Source organism: Quercus lobata, chromosome 11, assembly GCF_001633185.2.
Source record: "Quercus lobata isolate SW786 chromosome 11, ValleyOak3.0 Primary Assembly, whole genome shotgun sequence".
NCBI lineage: Eukaryota > Viridiplantae > Streptophyta > Magnoliopsida > Fagales > Fagaceae > Quercus > Quercus lobata.
Window position 1 is genome coordinate 27,173,492 of NC_044914.1, and position 17,309 is coordinate 27,190,800.

The 17,309-nt window shown below is 31.8% G+C and overlaps 1 protein-coding gene across 1 annotated transcript; it reads left to right on the forward strand.

Moving 5' to 3' along the window:
* Positions 1-13,204: 13,204 nt before the first annotated feature.
* Positions 13,205-16,891, forward strand: LOC115968034 (alcohol dehydrogenase 1-like). Its single transcript, XM_031087224.1, has 10 exons — positions 13,205-13,519; positions 14,384-14,520; positions 14,672-14,718; positions 14,827-15,152; positions 15,236-15,318; positions 15,445-15,520; positions 15,621-15,682; positions 15,776-15,871; positions 15,975-16,136; positions 16,580-16,891. The coding sequence occupies exons 1-10, from the start codon at positions 13,477-13,479 to the stop codon at positions 16,694-16,696; spliced, it is 1,149 nt and encodes a 382-aa protein (XP_030943084.1). The 5' UTR covers positions 13,205-13,476; the 3' UTR covers positions 16,697-16,891.
* Positions 16,892-17,309: the final 418 nt, after the last annotated feature.

Sequence of the window (17,309 nt, forward strand, 5' to 3'; positions counted from 1 at the left end):
GTTTGGATAGTATCTTCCAAAATTTTGGGGAGGGGGGGATACTTGGGCTCGGCCCAAACTAAGGAATCTTGTAGATATGATTCAAAATGGAGGTAGAAGGCCTACGTGTCGTGAACTTCTTTATGTGCAATATTCTTTTATACCAAATAGAGATATAAGCGTTGTTTTCTTAATTTCAAAATTATTAAGAAATGTATTCTTATGTTATCAATATGAAAATAAGAACTAAAGAGTAAATTGCAAGGAAGATTTAGAAGTCTAATATGATTATTTATGACTGATAATTCAAGAAGAAATTTTGTACTTGATATTCAAGAATAGAAAACCAAAAACAACTGGAGGTTCCACAATTAGAATTTACTCAACATATTGAAATAAATAGCATAATAATATGAAAATTATATTGCAAATGGACAATTATCTTGCATAGGAATGTAGAGGTAATACCATGTAATTTATTTCTTTAGGAAATTGCTTTTGGTTGACTGATATTGTTTTGTGGTTTTTAAAAAAAAAAAATAATAATAATAATAATGAGTGCAAGCTTTAATATTGCACCTTCTCCCCTTGTAAGAGTAAGATGGAAGGTAAGGTTATTGGTTCAATACCAAACCAGTGGGTGAGTAACTTACCCAAAAAGAAATACAAAATTATCATTTTGACTTTTTTGGTCATGTCCAAACCTAAAATGCTTAGAATCCAACACCGTACGAATGAACACTAACAATATTGGTTGGCTAGTTATAGTGGTGGAGCTAGAATTTCACTTAAGGGGACAAGATTAAAAACAATATTAAAATTAATTTTCAAATATTAATCAAGAATTTTGATTTCGGACAAAATCCAACCCGATTATCTTTCACCCATGATGAATAAGGTAATACCTAGAATTTTCAAGTCGGGTCAAGTACCCATTACCCAATGGATTTGGATAATATCTTCCAAAGCAAAAAAAGATCTCTAAGAGTCTTTTCATGAATCCAAAAGAGAGTACTTGGGCTCGGCATAAACCAAGGAACCCCTTCAATATGATTTAAAATGGAGGTCAAAGGTGGTTGTGAACTCCTTCATATGCATTATTCTTTAGGGAATGGCTTGTGTCCAGTTGCTAGTTCCACTGGACACGTTGCGATGCGGACACATGTCCAATCTTGGACACGTGTCCGTATCCCAATATGTCAAGTAGAATTGGCCACTGGACACAAGCGCCATCCTATTCTTTAATACCAAATAAAGATATAGACGTTAACTTTCTTAAGGACAAAATGGGCTTCTGCCCTTTTTGGGCAAATTAATTAGCCTTTTGCCCTTCTTCTCAAACTAAATAAGGAAATGCCCCTCTTTTAAAAATCGAGTTTTTGAAAATCGATTTAAGCCCTATAGTGACGTTTTCAAAGACCTATAGTGACGTTTATAAAGACCTATAGTGGCGTTTTGTAACTTGATATCCATGAAATCGAGTTATAGGCAATTAAATTGCCTATAACTCGATTTCATGGATATCAAGTTATAAAACATCACTATAGGTTCTTAAAATGTCACTATAGGTCCTTCAAAACGTCACTATAGGGCTCCAGAATTTTTTTTTTTTTTTTAACTCGATTTTGAGAAACTCGATTTTCAAAAGAGGGGCATTTCCCTATTTAGTTTGGGAAGAAGGGCAAAAGACTAATTAATTTTCCCAAAAAGGGTAGAAACCCATTTTGTCCGTCTATCTAAAGCTCAAAACTTTTACAAACAAACAATAACCCATTAATCAGAGTCAATGAAAAAATTAAAATCAGATTTTTTAGAATTTCTAGATCTAGTCAATCGAGTACGACATAAAGTTTTGAGAAAACCGAGTGAAAGTAAATTGAAATCAGATAAACCACAGAATGAATGAGAAATTCAAATTCGGAACCAAGAAATCAAAGAATAAAACTAAGAAGAATTATGAATCAAAGTCCATTTGCCATAAATAAATTTTTAAAAAAAATTAAAAGGAAAGGTGTTAAAAGAGAAAATGAGTCAAACCCAAAAAGAATAAATTAAATTGATAAAATATAATTTCAATTTTTAATGTGTTAAAATAGAAGATCTAAAAGTTGATACATAAAAAGAAGATGTAAAAGGTTTTAATTTTTACAAAGCCAAACTTTTAGATCTTCTTTTCTCTTGATTTTTTTTTAATGTTTTGAGAAAAGAGAGACATAAAAAAATAACAAAAATACAAATTTACCTCTATTTTTAACAAAGATGGGTAACAGGAAACAAACGAAACTAATCTCAGGTTGGTAAAGTGTCAATTTTTAAACCACAGATAAGTAAAATGTTCTTCGAGAAAACCACATGTAGACATAGTATAATTTCCCTTTTTTTTATTTACATGTCTTTGTATCCAATGTCATGTCATGCTTGGGTCCATGCTACTTAGTTTGGGGTAGTGATGGGCTAGGAGTAAAAATTGATGTTCTCTTTAATTAAATGGGCTGGGCATAGCCAAGCTGAGCCGAAATTTTAAATTTTAAATTTTAAATTTTTTTTGACAAACCAGGTCACCTTTTCTTTTTTTGAGAAACAAAAAACCTAGGTTCGCTAGTACAACTCATTACTGGTTTGGGCCTATAAATTTTCTCTTACAAAAATTACAAGCCCAATTTGTTGACATTTTTTTAGCATTTCAAACCCACTTACACATATACCTCAGATTAGTACTACAAAAATTTAGCCAAATCCTATGTATAGTATTTACTCCAAGGCAACAATTGACTTGGTAATTGTTTAAAATATATGATGACAAACTGATGGGTTAGGAGTAAAAATTGATGATCTCTTTAGTTAAATGGGCTGGGTTGGGCCAAGTTGAGCCGAAATTTCAAATTTCAAATTTTAAATTAATTTTTTTTTGACAAACCAGGTCACCTTTTTTTTTTTTTTTAAGAAACAAAAAACAAGGTTAGCTAGTACAACTCATTATTGGTCTGGGCCTATAAATTTTCTCTTACGAAAATTAAAAGCCAATTTGTTGAAATTTCTTTAGAATTCCAAATCTAGTAATTGGTCCAATTGCAAACCCACTTACACACATACCTCAGATTAGTATTTACTCGAAGGCAACAATTTACTTGATAATTGTTGAATCCCTACTTGTTAAAACTATGGTTTTTAACATACAACACTCATTCATTGTGTATCAAAATGTGGCTCAAGTTATCGAAAAAAAAAAGGCTCAGTCTCATTAATCAAAATTTCAATGAACATACTCTTACATTAATTGACAATAGATCCCTATCCAAAAAAAAGGAAAAAAATTAATAATAAACTATAGGTCATGAGTTATAACATATTGACATGTTCTCTAATGAACTCTAAACAAAATATCTAATTAAAAGAAAACTGGTCAAATAAAAAGGCCAAAATTAGTGTCATGTTGATGAGACTCTAATAAGGAGTTGATTCCATATCTCTGTTTTCTTGCTTCTAGACTATATGACATACATAGGACTTCAGGTGCAACATAGTATGCACTTCCAACAATATCATCAAGTCCTTCATCTGCACATAACACCCATATATGGGACAAATAAAATAAAACAAAAGCAAGTGGCACTTTTAGCCTTCTTCAAAAAGTACCCTCTTTTGTCTTGGTGAATGAAGATTGCTGAGACTACAACTACTCCATTACAGTTTTCCATCTCAACTTGATCTGAATTTGAACACAATTCAAACAGACTTGTATCAGTTATATCAAGAAAAAATAGATTTTTTTCTATGAATTGTGTTCCATGAATTGAGCACAATTCAAACAGATTCAACTAATAGGAAAATAAAAATAAAAACAAAACTCATTACCCCAAAACAAAAATTACAATCATTGAATGCAAAAATTCAAGGAAAAAAATGGAGGTTAGGGTAGTACATACCTGTGAAGAAGACATAGGAAGAGCAAGTGGAACGATGGGTTGGGAGGGCATACTTGTGTTCTCCATAGAAAGAAGGGTAAGAAAAGAGAGGTGTAGAGAGCGAGAAAGAGAGTGGTGAAGGTGTAAAACAAAGAAACAGAGGAGCTTTGATTGGAAGAGGAGATGTGTAGACGATGTTACCTTCCCCATAAAGTGATATCTCATCAATTTCCATGCGGTGGTGGAGGGATGGTGGAGCCAAAGCAATTTTCGAATTGGGGATTTAGGGTTTATAAAAATCTAGATTTGTAGAAGAGGCTGCATGCACGAGAGATAGGGAGAGAGATGTGAAAATAATTGGCTTTTTTTTAATTGATTTTGAGGAAGGGTGTTTCGGTCTTTTAAGTTGGTTCCACCTAAGCTCGAAGCATGTGTTTGTCGCATGCAGTAAGAGTCCATTAATCATCATAGCAAAAATAACACCAGGGTGAAAGTGTGGCGAGTGTGATAGTTTAGGGTGCAAAGTATGCGTTCGAATAGTTTAGGGTGCAAAGTGTAATTTGGTGCATAGTTTAGAGTAGCAAAGCGTAATTTCCCCAAAAATATATGATGACAAACTAAACCCCAAATTGCTAAAACTATTGTGGGTTTGGCACAACTATAGTTTTTAACATATGTCTTTTGTCAATCAATAATATTCTTCAGCTTTCAACTCTCATTAATTGTGTATCAAAATGTGGTTCAGTTTCATTCTAGGAACTTCATTAACCAAAATTTCAATGAATAGATTTTTACATTAATTGACAACAGATCCCCATCCAAAAATTAAAAAAAATAAATAAACAATAGGTCATGAGACATAACATATTGACATGCTCTCTAATAAATTCTAAACAAAATATCTAATTTAAAGTAAAATGATCAAATGAAAAGGCAAAAATTAGTGTCATGTTGATGGGACTCTAAGGAGTTGATTTCGTATCTATATTTTTAGCATCTCCAACTCTGCTACTAACAATACTGTATACCCCTTCTCTTCCTTGGCTACTGCTACTTGCTCTATCATTGCCACTGCTACTACATTTATTCCCTCCTTTGTTGACTATAACAAGAGCTAGCTAGAATTGATCTTCATTACCTACTTTTAAAGACCAAATTTGGATCACTTGGTTAAGCTTTCTGCCAAGATTTTTTTTTTCACCACCTTATTCCAAGATTTTATTAGCATATAGCACGGGCTTTTCTTTCCTGACTCCTTGGGCATGTCCCATTTCCTCAAAACGATCTAATTTACCTTACCAGAAGGTTCCATGAAGGGGACTTCCATTGCTTGTTGTTGATCCATATATTCTCTTTCTGCCTCTCTCAAGAAACTGCCATTGATTTGGCTTAAAGGCATGGACAACCGACTATTATGTCAGTTTAGGTCAGTCTTAGTGAGAGGTTTCTGTATGACCAAAACCAATTGGGTTACACCTATTGTGTCAATGATATTTTGGAGATTTTGATGTAGTTTTGGTGATGGGTTTGAGAGTGGATGGGTTGGGTTCAATTTGGGCTTCTTTGGTGGCTTTTCTTTACTTCTGGTTAACAAGCTTCAAACCTGTTAGGATTAGTGCCCTAAAATCCTATTGTATAATGCTATGTATGACATTATGTTATAAGTAATAAGTTGTTTTATCATCTAAAATGATGGCAACATGAATATTTGAACATTATCATATAGTTCTTGAGATGCATAATATGTGATTTAATCATAGAAGATGTAAATCACAAGTACTTTGTAAACTCAGAATCTTAGTTTGTAGTCAGTGATGAAATTGGACATTTCATTTGCAAAGACTATAACATGTCAACTAAGATGATTTCTCTTGATCATGGAAGTGAAGACTTCTAATTGATATGTTGATATGTTTTAAGTGTATAAGACATATTGAACTGGACCGCTGTAAGATTTATTATTCTATTAACGATTGTCAAATGAATAATAAATCTCACGACTTTTATCTATATAAACTCTTAATCCTGAGAGAATAGTGAACCTGATCATGAAATGTAGGTTACTTTGATATATTAGGAGTGAGATCTAATCTAACAGTCAAAATCTCAGTATGTTGGGCAACCACACGTAGTGTTAAAGGAACACATATTCCCAAGATAAAATTCATAATCTCTTTATAGAGATATAAAATATTCACTTGAGATAAGTTTAATGGGTTTGGTTATTCAGAGTATTAGGCCTAACAACTTTAGTAAAGAGTTACTAAAGTTTATATTTTATGACCTTGCTTTTCATAAATATATATGAATAACTTAAAAGATTAAACCGGGTACTCAAGGATCAAGAGGTAGTAACCTTTAAAGTAACAGTTATATATTATGATTTTGTATTACTATAAATATTTTCATGAAAGGGTTAAATGTTTAGATAATAAAGTCTTAAGATATAATTTATTAATAAGGCATAGAGTGAAATTATAATTATATAGTGGTATTAAATATAATTAATGACAACTTTGGGCTTGTCAAGAGTTGACAAATAAGCCTAAAGCGCATTGGAATTAGAGCTTTATTTGTCCATTTTGGTCTCACTTCGAGCCACACACTAAAGCTTAATTGGGCTGGCCCAAAAGGCTAACCCAATTAGATAATTAGTTATTTATTTAATAAGAGTTATTAAATAAAATAATTGTCAAGTGCAATTAAAAGAGATATACGTATGATTAAAAGAGAAGCATAAAGATTTCTCAAGAAACTCTCTTATTCTCTTGAACAAGTACGTATAGAATTGATTGAGAGACCACACACCTTGGGCACATGTGGAATTGGGGTGAAGACTGAAATTCTTCCCAAGTTCAATCTTTGTTTGTTTTGAATTTCACTGCATCAAGGTATGTCTTCCAATTCTTGTTTCTAAAATATAGATGTTCCATGTTATCTCATATGAATGAAGTAGATCTATTTATTTCCACTGTGTGTTTTTGTATGAGATGCAAAACTATGTTCACCAACAAAATCTTGACAATTGAGGCCATCAATTACTCTAGGTTTCGGTTTGGGAGACTTTTTCGTAGATAGAAGCGCAGATTCAGAGTGGTTGGGAATAGCAATGGATGAAGCAGCAGAGATTCCCAAATGGGGTTTCTTGGGTGGGATTATTTTGAGGCATAGGATGATCTTTGGTGTAGTACAACCCTCTGGTTCTGGTTCTTGTAGTGGCGAAGCATTCAATTCTGAATCCACAGTGACAGTGGGTTGAGAAAACCTCTTTCTTTTGACGTTGAAATTTGGCAATTGGGAATGGGAATGAGGCTTAGACAAGCCCAGATTCAATCTTTTTCTATAGGAGGAGCCCTAAGGGGTTCGAAACAATATTGGAGCTTCTTCTCTTCTGAAGGCAGTGGCAGAGAAGATTTTTTAGCGAGGAATTGATTCAAGTCCTTCAAGACATATAGAGTGAGCAAGTCCAAGTCCACCACTTGTTTTCCATTCTCTACTGAATCTTTGGTGCACTCTTTTTTCAATGCATTGAATGACTCACACTCACAAAAGGGTAGGAGGACGTGAACTGGGACTAGTCACTGTGGTTTTGATCTTCTTTCTTGATCACTTCTCTATGAGTTACAGAGATAAAACATCAAACAAAAAGTAGAGATGAGAGAGACCCAAAATATTCAATTCTTGTCATTGGATTAAGTTGAATTGGCCTCTAAGATTTCTTTATTTATGTTTCTACATTCAGAAACAGAAAGCAATTGTGGGCTACAAAGTGGGTTTTTGGTTAGATGAATTCTCTGTGAGTTTAAGAGATAAAACGAGAGAGAGAGAGAGAGAGAGAGAGAGAGAGAGAGAGAGAGAAGGTTTATTGTTGGTTATGGAAATATGAGTGTGATAGTGAAAATTTTATGTAATTATTTTATTTTAATTAAAAACGTTGTAATGTAATGTATAAGATTGTGGGGTGGAGTAGAGTTAGAGTAAATCACAAATTGTTGAGAGATTTGGGGTTGCTTTGGGTTCAAGTAAGCTTCTCCGTCTCTAAGTTTGAGAACAAAAAGAGAGTCGGTCTCTTCGCCTCCGAGTCTGAGAGTGATTCATAATTCAAAACCCAAACACTAAAAGTAACGGCTAGTTGATTTAAGAGAGTTGGGGCTGCATTGGGTTTAAGTCAGTCAAGTCTCTCTATCTCTGAGTTGGAGATAACAAAAACAGAGAGCAGAGCATTCAAAACCCAAACCCTCAAAACTAATGGCTAGTTTGTATTTGGGAAGCACTACAAAAAAAGTTGCCTATAGCAATGTTTTTTTAGTGGCATTCACAAAAAAAAAAAAAAAAAAAAAAAAAAAAAAAAAAAAAAAAAAAATGCCCTTATAGGTACCCTATAATGGTGTTTGAAAAAACAATTCTATAGACATATCTATAACTGCATTCAGGGGGCTCTATAGTGGCGTCTTTGTCTTACAAGGACCTATAGTGGTGTTTGTAAAATGCTCCTATAGCCCAAATCCCAAAAAAAAAATAATTAAGGGACCTATAGCAGTGTTTAATTAATGCCACTATAGGCCCTTGTTGCCATAGCCCATCCCAAAAAAAAAAAAAAAAAAAAAGAATTGAGGGACCTATAGCAGCGTTTACTAAACGCTACTATAGCCCAACACCAAAAAATTTAAGGGACCTATAGCTGCATTTAATAAATGCGACTATAGGCCCTTTTTCTTACAAGGGCCTATAGTGGCGTTTGTAAAACGCTGCTATAGCCCAACCCCAAATATGAGTGTATTTATGTTAATTAAAAAAACATTGTAATGTAATGTATAGGGTTCCTAAGTGGAGAGGAGAGAAAATTAAATCACAAATTGTAAATGCAATGGCTATTTGAGAGTTGGGGTTGTGTTGTCGTCTCTGAGTCGAAGAGACCAAAACAGAGCAGATGAGATTTTTATTAGTATCATTCAAAACTAACGGCTCTCTATTACATAATTTTTTCCCCCATTTTACCCCTATATTTTACATTTATTTCTCAGACGTGCCCTTCCTTGACATGTATTCAATAACAATTTATGTTATCTTCATTAAAGTAATAATCTTCGTTGTTTATAAAAATAAAATTAAAAAGTAATAATCTTTGTCTTTCAATTCCAAATATCAGGACCCAATTTATATATATATATATATATATATATATCAAGATCCAACTGGAAAAAAAAAAAAAAAAGAATTTAGAAATGTCATTGACTGTTTAGAAGAAGCTTTTCTTGTGTACAACTAGGAAAAAAAAAAAGCCTGCATATAAACCACTGTTAAAATTTGGATTTGCTTATTTAAGAAGTTTTTGTACTTTGTATACAACTAGAATAGGCTAGCAGGATTTCATTACTTAGATTAAAAAAAGAAAAGAAAAGAATAGGGTTTTATTTAGTGGAGACTGTTATTTACTAATTCTGAATAATATAATCAAATGGTACAACTTTCACTAATTATAACTATGATCTCAAAAGCTAAGATCTAATTGTTCATAGTCACTCGAAACCAATGATAGTTTCAGGAATTTTTTTCTAGATGGTCCTTAAAAAAATTTTAATTATAAAAAATCTAATAAAAAGACTTATATTAACCCCAAAAAAAAAAAAAAATGCAAATACATAAAGTTTTATAGTTTTCTTTTAAGAGTTTTCATATTTTGAAATTGTTATATGATAGTCTCATTATCAACGTTGCAAGCTATATTTCTTTTTCAATGTACACAGCCAAATAATCATTTATTCACTGATCTTCTATTTGATTGCGCAGTTCATTTTTTATATATTGCATTCTTAGAAAACTTCTTTATGCTGTTGTTATGTCTTCATTTTTATATATTTCCTTAATAGTTTTAATATAGTTTTAGCAGTAAATTGTTATGTCTTTATTATATGATATTTTTAGATGCTTGAGTAATTATTTTAAGCATTTACAAATTTTTTGTATTACTCATATTCCTTATCTCATTTGTGTATTCTTTGATATTATTAAGAAAACAAATTCAATTTTGTGTTTAAATTATTAATTTATCTATTCAGTTTCCATATGTTGGATTAGATGTGTTAGATTAGATTATGATAGTATTAACACAATATTTCTTATTTTTTCAAAAAAATTCCTCTAAAATTCTCCCCTTTGTACTCTTGGTTACAATCATCATATATAAAGTTATGACCAACACTTTTTTTCTTAGGAATAGTGACATATTTCTATTGCTTCACATCAAAACCTTATTAAAATTTTTGAATTTGATTATGCATTGGATATTTGGCTTAATCACATCATGTTTAAAATGTTTTACATATTCGGAAGAAGTAGTTTGACTTTGATGTGATTTTTATTTTTCCCTTTCTTTCTCTCTCTCTCTCTCTCTCTCTCTCTCTCTCTCTCTCTCTCTCTCTCTCTCTCTCCATTAGCAACCTATTATTTTCCAAAATTTGATGATGATTTTTATTGCATTGAATATGTGTTGTAGCATTTTTTTTTTCATTTAATTTTGCTACCCTTAAGTTAGTATATTCAGAACTATTAGTTTCTTTATGTTATATTTCAATGTTGATATCCTCATTATTATTATTAATTTTTTTAATTTAGTGTTTCTCAATCGACATTTGTTTTGTATTACATTTTTCCTTCGATGTATTGGTTTTGAGAATGAATGTGTCTCTAGCATTACTCCACTTTATGAGGACAATTATATTTATTGAATTTAAGTAAAATATTAAAATTTAATTTTTTAAATAAAAAGTAGAGAAAATATAAATAGTTTAATGATATGAAAGATGTAGCTGAATTTAAATGTTGAATAAAATAAGATGAGAAGAAGAAAAGGTGAAAATAGAAGATATAACAATAAACACAAATTTATCCAAATCATGCTATGTAATAAAATATTATTATATTATTATATACTATCTTTAATTCTTTATAATGGAATAGGATAACATTTAACAATCAAAGAAAAAAAATTTAAAAACCCAAAACTAAATAGCATCAACCCAAAGTAGAGTTCTAAAGAACACAAAAATATATCACCCTAAAGCAAAGATGCAAGAAAAATAAAAATAAAAAATCCACCAAAAAATTGAGAGAGAAAGAGAGAGAAATAACTTTTTTTGTGAGATAAAATTATATATAGAATGGAATAGAGAATGACAAATTTATACTAAGATGATGAGATTAAAAAGAAACAAAAAAAAGGAAGATAAAGGAAAAAAGAAAGGGTGATATTAAGGTAGAGGGTAGTGGGGAGATGAAAAGATAAAGGGAAGGAGAAAGGTTGGACAAATTGTAAATGTAAAAAAATAAGTACTATTTTTTTAGGACATTTTAATTTACTTTAAATAAAATATTCTATGTTTTTTTTTTTTTAAAGGAGAGAAAATATACGTAATTTAATGATATGAAAAATATAACTAAAATTTCAATGTTGAACAATATAAAATGAGAAGAAAAAATAAAAGATATAACAATACATAACAAATTCTCTAAATCATGTTATGTAATAGAATAATATTATATTTTTATAACGTAGTAGAATAACATTTAACAATAAAAAAGAACACAAAATTAAATAAATAAATAAAACAACAACAACAACTCAAAACACAAAACTAAATTGCATTAATCCAAAGTAGAGTTCTAAAAATCACAAAAATTTATCAACCTAAAGTAAAAATGCAAGATAAAAAAAATCCACCAAAAAATTGAGAGAGAGAGAGAGAGAAAGAGAGAGAGAAATAACATTTTTTTGTGAGGGAAAATTATGCATATAATGGAAAAGATAGTGACAAATTTATAGTAAGAGATGATGAATAAAAAGAGACAAAATAAAGAAAGATGAAGGGAAAGAGGAAGAATGTTATTAATGTAGAAGGTAGTGGGGAGATGAAAAGGTAAGGGAGGGAGAAAATATAAGTATTAAATAATAATAAAAAGAGTAAATGTTAAAAACAATTATAGGAAAATTGGAAAGAAAAGGATAATGGCATGGATGCTTATATAATTCAATTGGAGCGTAACAACAATAAATATTACGTTTAAACTTTTAGATATAATATATAGATATAGATATAGATTACCAAATCAAAAGTATCCAAATTGCTATTTTGATTGTTTGGTCTCTTTATGATAATGGATTCTTATCATTTTGATCACATTTCATTCATAGGGAAATTAATTAAGGTTTGGAATTATTTTATGGAATGAGATTGGAATTATGGGTTACTTGGATTGAAATAATTCATTTTGGAATTTTTCCATGCAATGTGTCTCCAAGTCACTTGATATGTGATTCTCATGCCCAAGAAAAAATAAAGTGTTTGGAATGTAAAAGTATCAATGTATTTTTTGGAAGATATTTTTGTAACAATTAATTCACTTCATTCTATTAACATTCATTTAGTGATAATCAAACTATAGATTTTTAGATTTTTTTTAGAACTCAAAGGTATAAAAAATATTGTACTCTGCTTATTGTATAGAAAATGATATTTGGCCATTCTTCAAGAGTAGTGAAATTGAAGTAAATGTTTTACGTAGACTTTGTTTGTTTGTCATTTGAGGACTTAGAATATAGTGGAGTTGGGACATACTCCAACTATATAAATGTGAAATACTTGTGAGAGACTGGAACCGGAATTACTATCAAAAGAGGATTCGTGGAATCTCTTTGGGTTGGGTTATTTTGTTGAGTAGTTACTTATTTTTTAATTTCAAAAAAATAAGAAAAATTAAATTAAAATTTTATTTTGTGGGTTATTTTGAAATTCATTGAATTATATTGCATCAAAAAATTTATAATTGATAAAAGATTTATATCGCTTTGGTCCTAAATTCATTCTAATGAAAATATAAAGTTTTGGTCCTAAATACATTCTACCAAAATTAAATAAAAATAAAACAATGATCTTTGAACAAAAATTCTAGATTTGAGTACTAAGTTACAGAGTGAGAAGATGTTAGACACTCACTCTGTCTAGAAAAAATCCAACCTTACATCAATGGCCTATTTAATCAACACATAATAAGTTTGAGAAAATTACCTCCAAGCATGTACGTGATTTACACTAATTTTTTTAACATCATTGAATTTCTTCAAATTGAAAAAAAAAAAATTGTAATACTTAAATAGGGGATATAGTATTTTTTTTTTTAAATAATAATGATTTCTTCTTGGAAGTGGGGTAATATTTGAGAGGTCTTTTTCATTCAGTTAGTTTTCCTCAAAAGTACCAATGTGCAGGAAGTCAAAACCAAAACAAAAGTTTATAGGAAACCAGATGGTGGGAATTAAAAAAACATACAAGTTGCTAAGAAAACCAGATGCTGGGAATTAGGAAAACAAACAAATGCGCTGTTGGTTGGTTTTGCCTCTTGAAAACCAGCGGTACCAAATGGTTTTGCCTCCCGTAGGTACAACCCTTACTGATGATGGCAAATATGAGAGCCCCCTGTGTTCCAAACGCCATAAATATCCTCTCAGAGCATACCCATCTCTCCACAACAAATTCAAGCAATCTGTGTTCTTCAAACATCAAAGTCAAGTAACAGTAGACAAAAAGCCAAAAAGATGTCTTCTTCAAACACTGCTGGTCAAGTCATACGTTGCAAAGGTACACAACACAATACAATACCACTCCACTCTTTTGATTTTTCTTCTTACATTCTTTGTTATGGTTTCTGGGTTTTAGTCAGATGATTGTCTGATGGGTTTCTTTCCACTTCGACTTTTTGTCGTTGTTTAATATATTTTGTTTTGATAATTTCAATTCTGAACGCCTTCCCTTGTTTTGTTGTCACTTTAAAATTTTTTTTTTTAAAAAAAAAACGGGTTCCTTTTATTTGCTAAATATTGAGTTGTTTCTAGTTTTATACTCTATGTGATTTCTGGGAGACAATACAACTAAAATTTTGGACGGGGATGAACTATTTGTGTGCCAAAAGTGTTAATCAATGCAAAAAGATGATTTTCTTTTGATTGTCTCATACAAATTGAACTCTTGTGACTCGTGTGTTTTTCACATTATAATGAGGAAATACACTTGCCATAGGAACAGGGCTACTTAAGAAGTTTGAAGTAGTAACCAGAGTTGACTGAATCTGACCGTTTTCTAATTTATTTTTTTTGCTTGTTTAGGATGATACATTTAGAGTTTGTGAGTAGTGTTTCCTTAGATTTAGCCTTTACATTGCAATTTCTGTATGAAATTTAAACAAGCCTACTTTGTCGAATCTTTAGTAGGAAATTTGAGGGTATTATTTCTTTGTTCTTAGAAGAGTATTGTCTACTCTCCTATAAGAGGAGAGCCATGATTCAAATCTCCTTGTCTCATTGTATAAAGAGAATTCATACTAAGCATTCCCTAAGCAAACAGTATTATGTTTTTAGCTGCTTTAGAGCTATGTCGTATTTATGTTTATGGCTTTTTTTTTTTTTTTTTTGGGTCAATTAATTGATGGATGGAAATGCATTGCAGCTGCTGTGGCATGGGAAGCCGGAAAGCCACTGGTGATAGAAGAAGTGGAAGTGGCACCACCAAAGGCGATGGAGGTTCGTCTCAAGATCCTCTTCACCTCCCTCTGCCACACAGATGTTTACTTTTGGGAAGCCAAGGTAACCACATTTCAATCATATCTATAACTTAAAGCATGTGTATAGAAATGCATTATTCTTGTGAAGACTTATTTTATGTGCTAGATATACTTAAACCAGTTTTTCTTTTTCTTTTTTAAGAAACTAAACCAGTTGGTTTTTGAATATGCAGGGACAGACCCCATTGTTTCCTCGCATATTTGGTCATGAAGCTGGCGGGTATGGACAAATAGCCATTAGTTTTAATTGTGTTTTAGTTCCTTTCATATACAATTGGGTACATTTATCTTACTAAGTAGTCGTCTTTCTGGTCATTTTGGTATTTAGGATTGTTGAGAGCGTCGGTGAGGGTGTGACAGACCTCAAACCTGGTGACCATGTGCTTCCTGTCTTCACTGGGGAATGCAAGGAGTGTCGGCATTGCAAGTCAGAGGAGAGCAACATGTGTGACCTCCTGAGGATAAACACTGACCGAGGCGTGATGCTCAATGATGGCAAATCGAGATTTTCTATTAATGGACAACCCATTTACCATTTTGTTGGGACTTCTACCTTTAGTGAATACACTGTGGTACATGTTGGTTGTGTTGCCAAAATTAATCCAGCTGCTCCTCTGGATAAAGTTTGTGTTCTCAGCTGTGGAATCTCAACAGGTCAGCAAAAGAAGCATTGCAACTACTTTATGTAACATTTTTATGCATTTCATTTTCTTATTAGATCAAATTGAGTTCTGTAGGTCTTGGAGCTACCTTGAATGTTGCAAAACCAAAAAAAGGGTCAACAGTAGCAATTTTTGGATTGGGGGCTGTTGGTCTAGCTGTGAGTCTCTCCTCTCTTGTACAACGTTATCAATTTTTGGATTGAAGCTCTTTTGGTGTACCTTTTTTGGAATTCTCTTTTGCTTGTGCTAATGAGGAGGCTGCTTTTGTTGTTTTACATGATTAGGCTGCTGAAGGGGCTAGAATCGCTGGTGCTTCAAGGATTATTGGGGTTGATCTGAATGCTAAGCGTTTTGATGAAGGTTAGTGAGATCCAAGATTAACATGCAATGTGTTAGTATGGAATGTTGTTTGCTGTTTTTTGTTATATGCTCATTTTACTTGTTCTTGTCAACACAACAGCCAAGAAATTCGGTGTCACTGAGTTTGTGAACCCAAAAGACCATGACAAGCCTGTTCAAGAGGTTTGTTTTCCTTATATATTTTCAAAGTTGGTTCTGTAATGAATAAACAAATATAAATTTCACTATTTTGATAACATTTCTTCTTGTCTTTAGGTGATTGCTGAAATGACTGGTGGGGGAGTTGACCGAAGTGTTGAGTGTACTGGTAGTATCAATGCTATGATATCTGCATTCGAATGTGTTCATGATGTATTCCCTATGAACTTTTTTTCTAGTTATTTGATGAAATTTATGGTAATTATGGTATAATTTAATGCTTCTAAGTTATGACATAATTCTTGTTTCTTTGCAGGGATGGGGTATTGCTGTACTTGTTGGCGTCCCAAACAAAGATGATGCATTCAAAACGCATCCAATGAATATCTTAAATGAGAGGACTCTGAAGGGTACCTTTTTTGGCAATTACAAACCAAGATCTGACCTACCTTCTGTGGTTGAAAGGTACATGAACAAGGTAAGCTGATCTTCCTATTAAAGGATTGAGTATGATTTATTGGATCATTCTTCATACTAATTAATTCATGTAGAAATTCATTTTGGAGTGATAAGTATGATTCCAATAAGCATCACTGCGCACAATATTAAATTGGAAAAGGACATTATAATGACCAGTAGAATGATATGTAACTTTCAACTATGCTTTGTTTATTCCAATCTAACTGTGCTTTGAAGTGGATCTGTTTACACTCTTAAAAAACACCAGCATATTTATTTTTGTTTTAGTCTTTAGATTTTTTTATTTACTCAATTCATCTAAGAGTCACATGCAGAGTACATGACTTGATTTTTGAAGTCAGTATGTAAAGTCAAATTCAAAAAATCCTTTTTTTGGGTTCTGCTCAAAAGGACCCAGTATTTTGTCGACGCTGTAACTCTTACAATTTCTAATTTAAACAGGAGCTTGAGCTGGAGAAGTTCATTACGCATGAAGTCCCTTTCTCAGAGATCAACAAGGCCTTTGAGTTCATGCTAAAAGGTGATGGTCTCCGATGTATCATCCGCATGGATGCATAGAAAATAATTGAGATGATAAGCACTTTTGAGCGTATCTAAAAAAAATAACCTTAGTGCTTCTTGTAGGAAAATTGGTTAATTCTTATGTCCTCTCATTTGCTTTTTGTTTAAAAGAATCAAAATCCCCATTAACTTGTATAATAATGTAATTTCACAATTCTGTAATGAATTTCAGCAAATTTTCTGTTGTTGTCTCTTCATGACTTCATTCATGTTTTCATTAAAATGCAAGATGACTTAATTTTGTGAATATGAATTTGTTTGGTTTATGTACCTCTGGTCTGGATAGATGAAGATTACATAACCATGTACACTTGTTTCAAATGGACCCGGCCATCATTAGAGGACAAACTACATTGCTCTGAACTAGGCAATGTGCCAAAAACCTTGTAGCTGAATTGGCACCTCCCCATGCACATAGTGCTTTGGGGTCTAAGGGGGTAAGGATTCGAGCTGCGAGGTCAGCAACATGTTGTAATTATTTCTAAAAAAAAAAAAAAAAGAACTAGGCAATGTGATCTACTCAGCCAAAAAAATAAAAAAAACTAGGCAATGTGATCTAATGATAGTTAATAAAATAAAAGAGTAATTACTGACAAACTCTCCGTTTTTT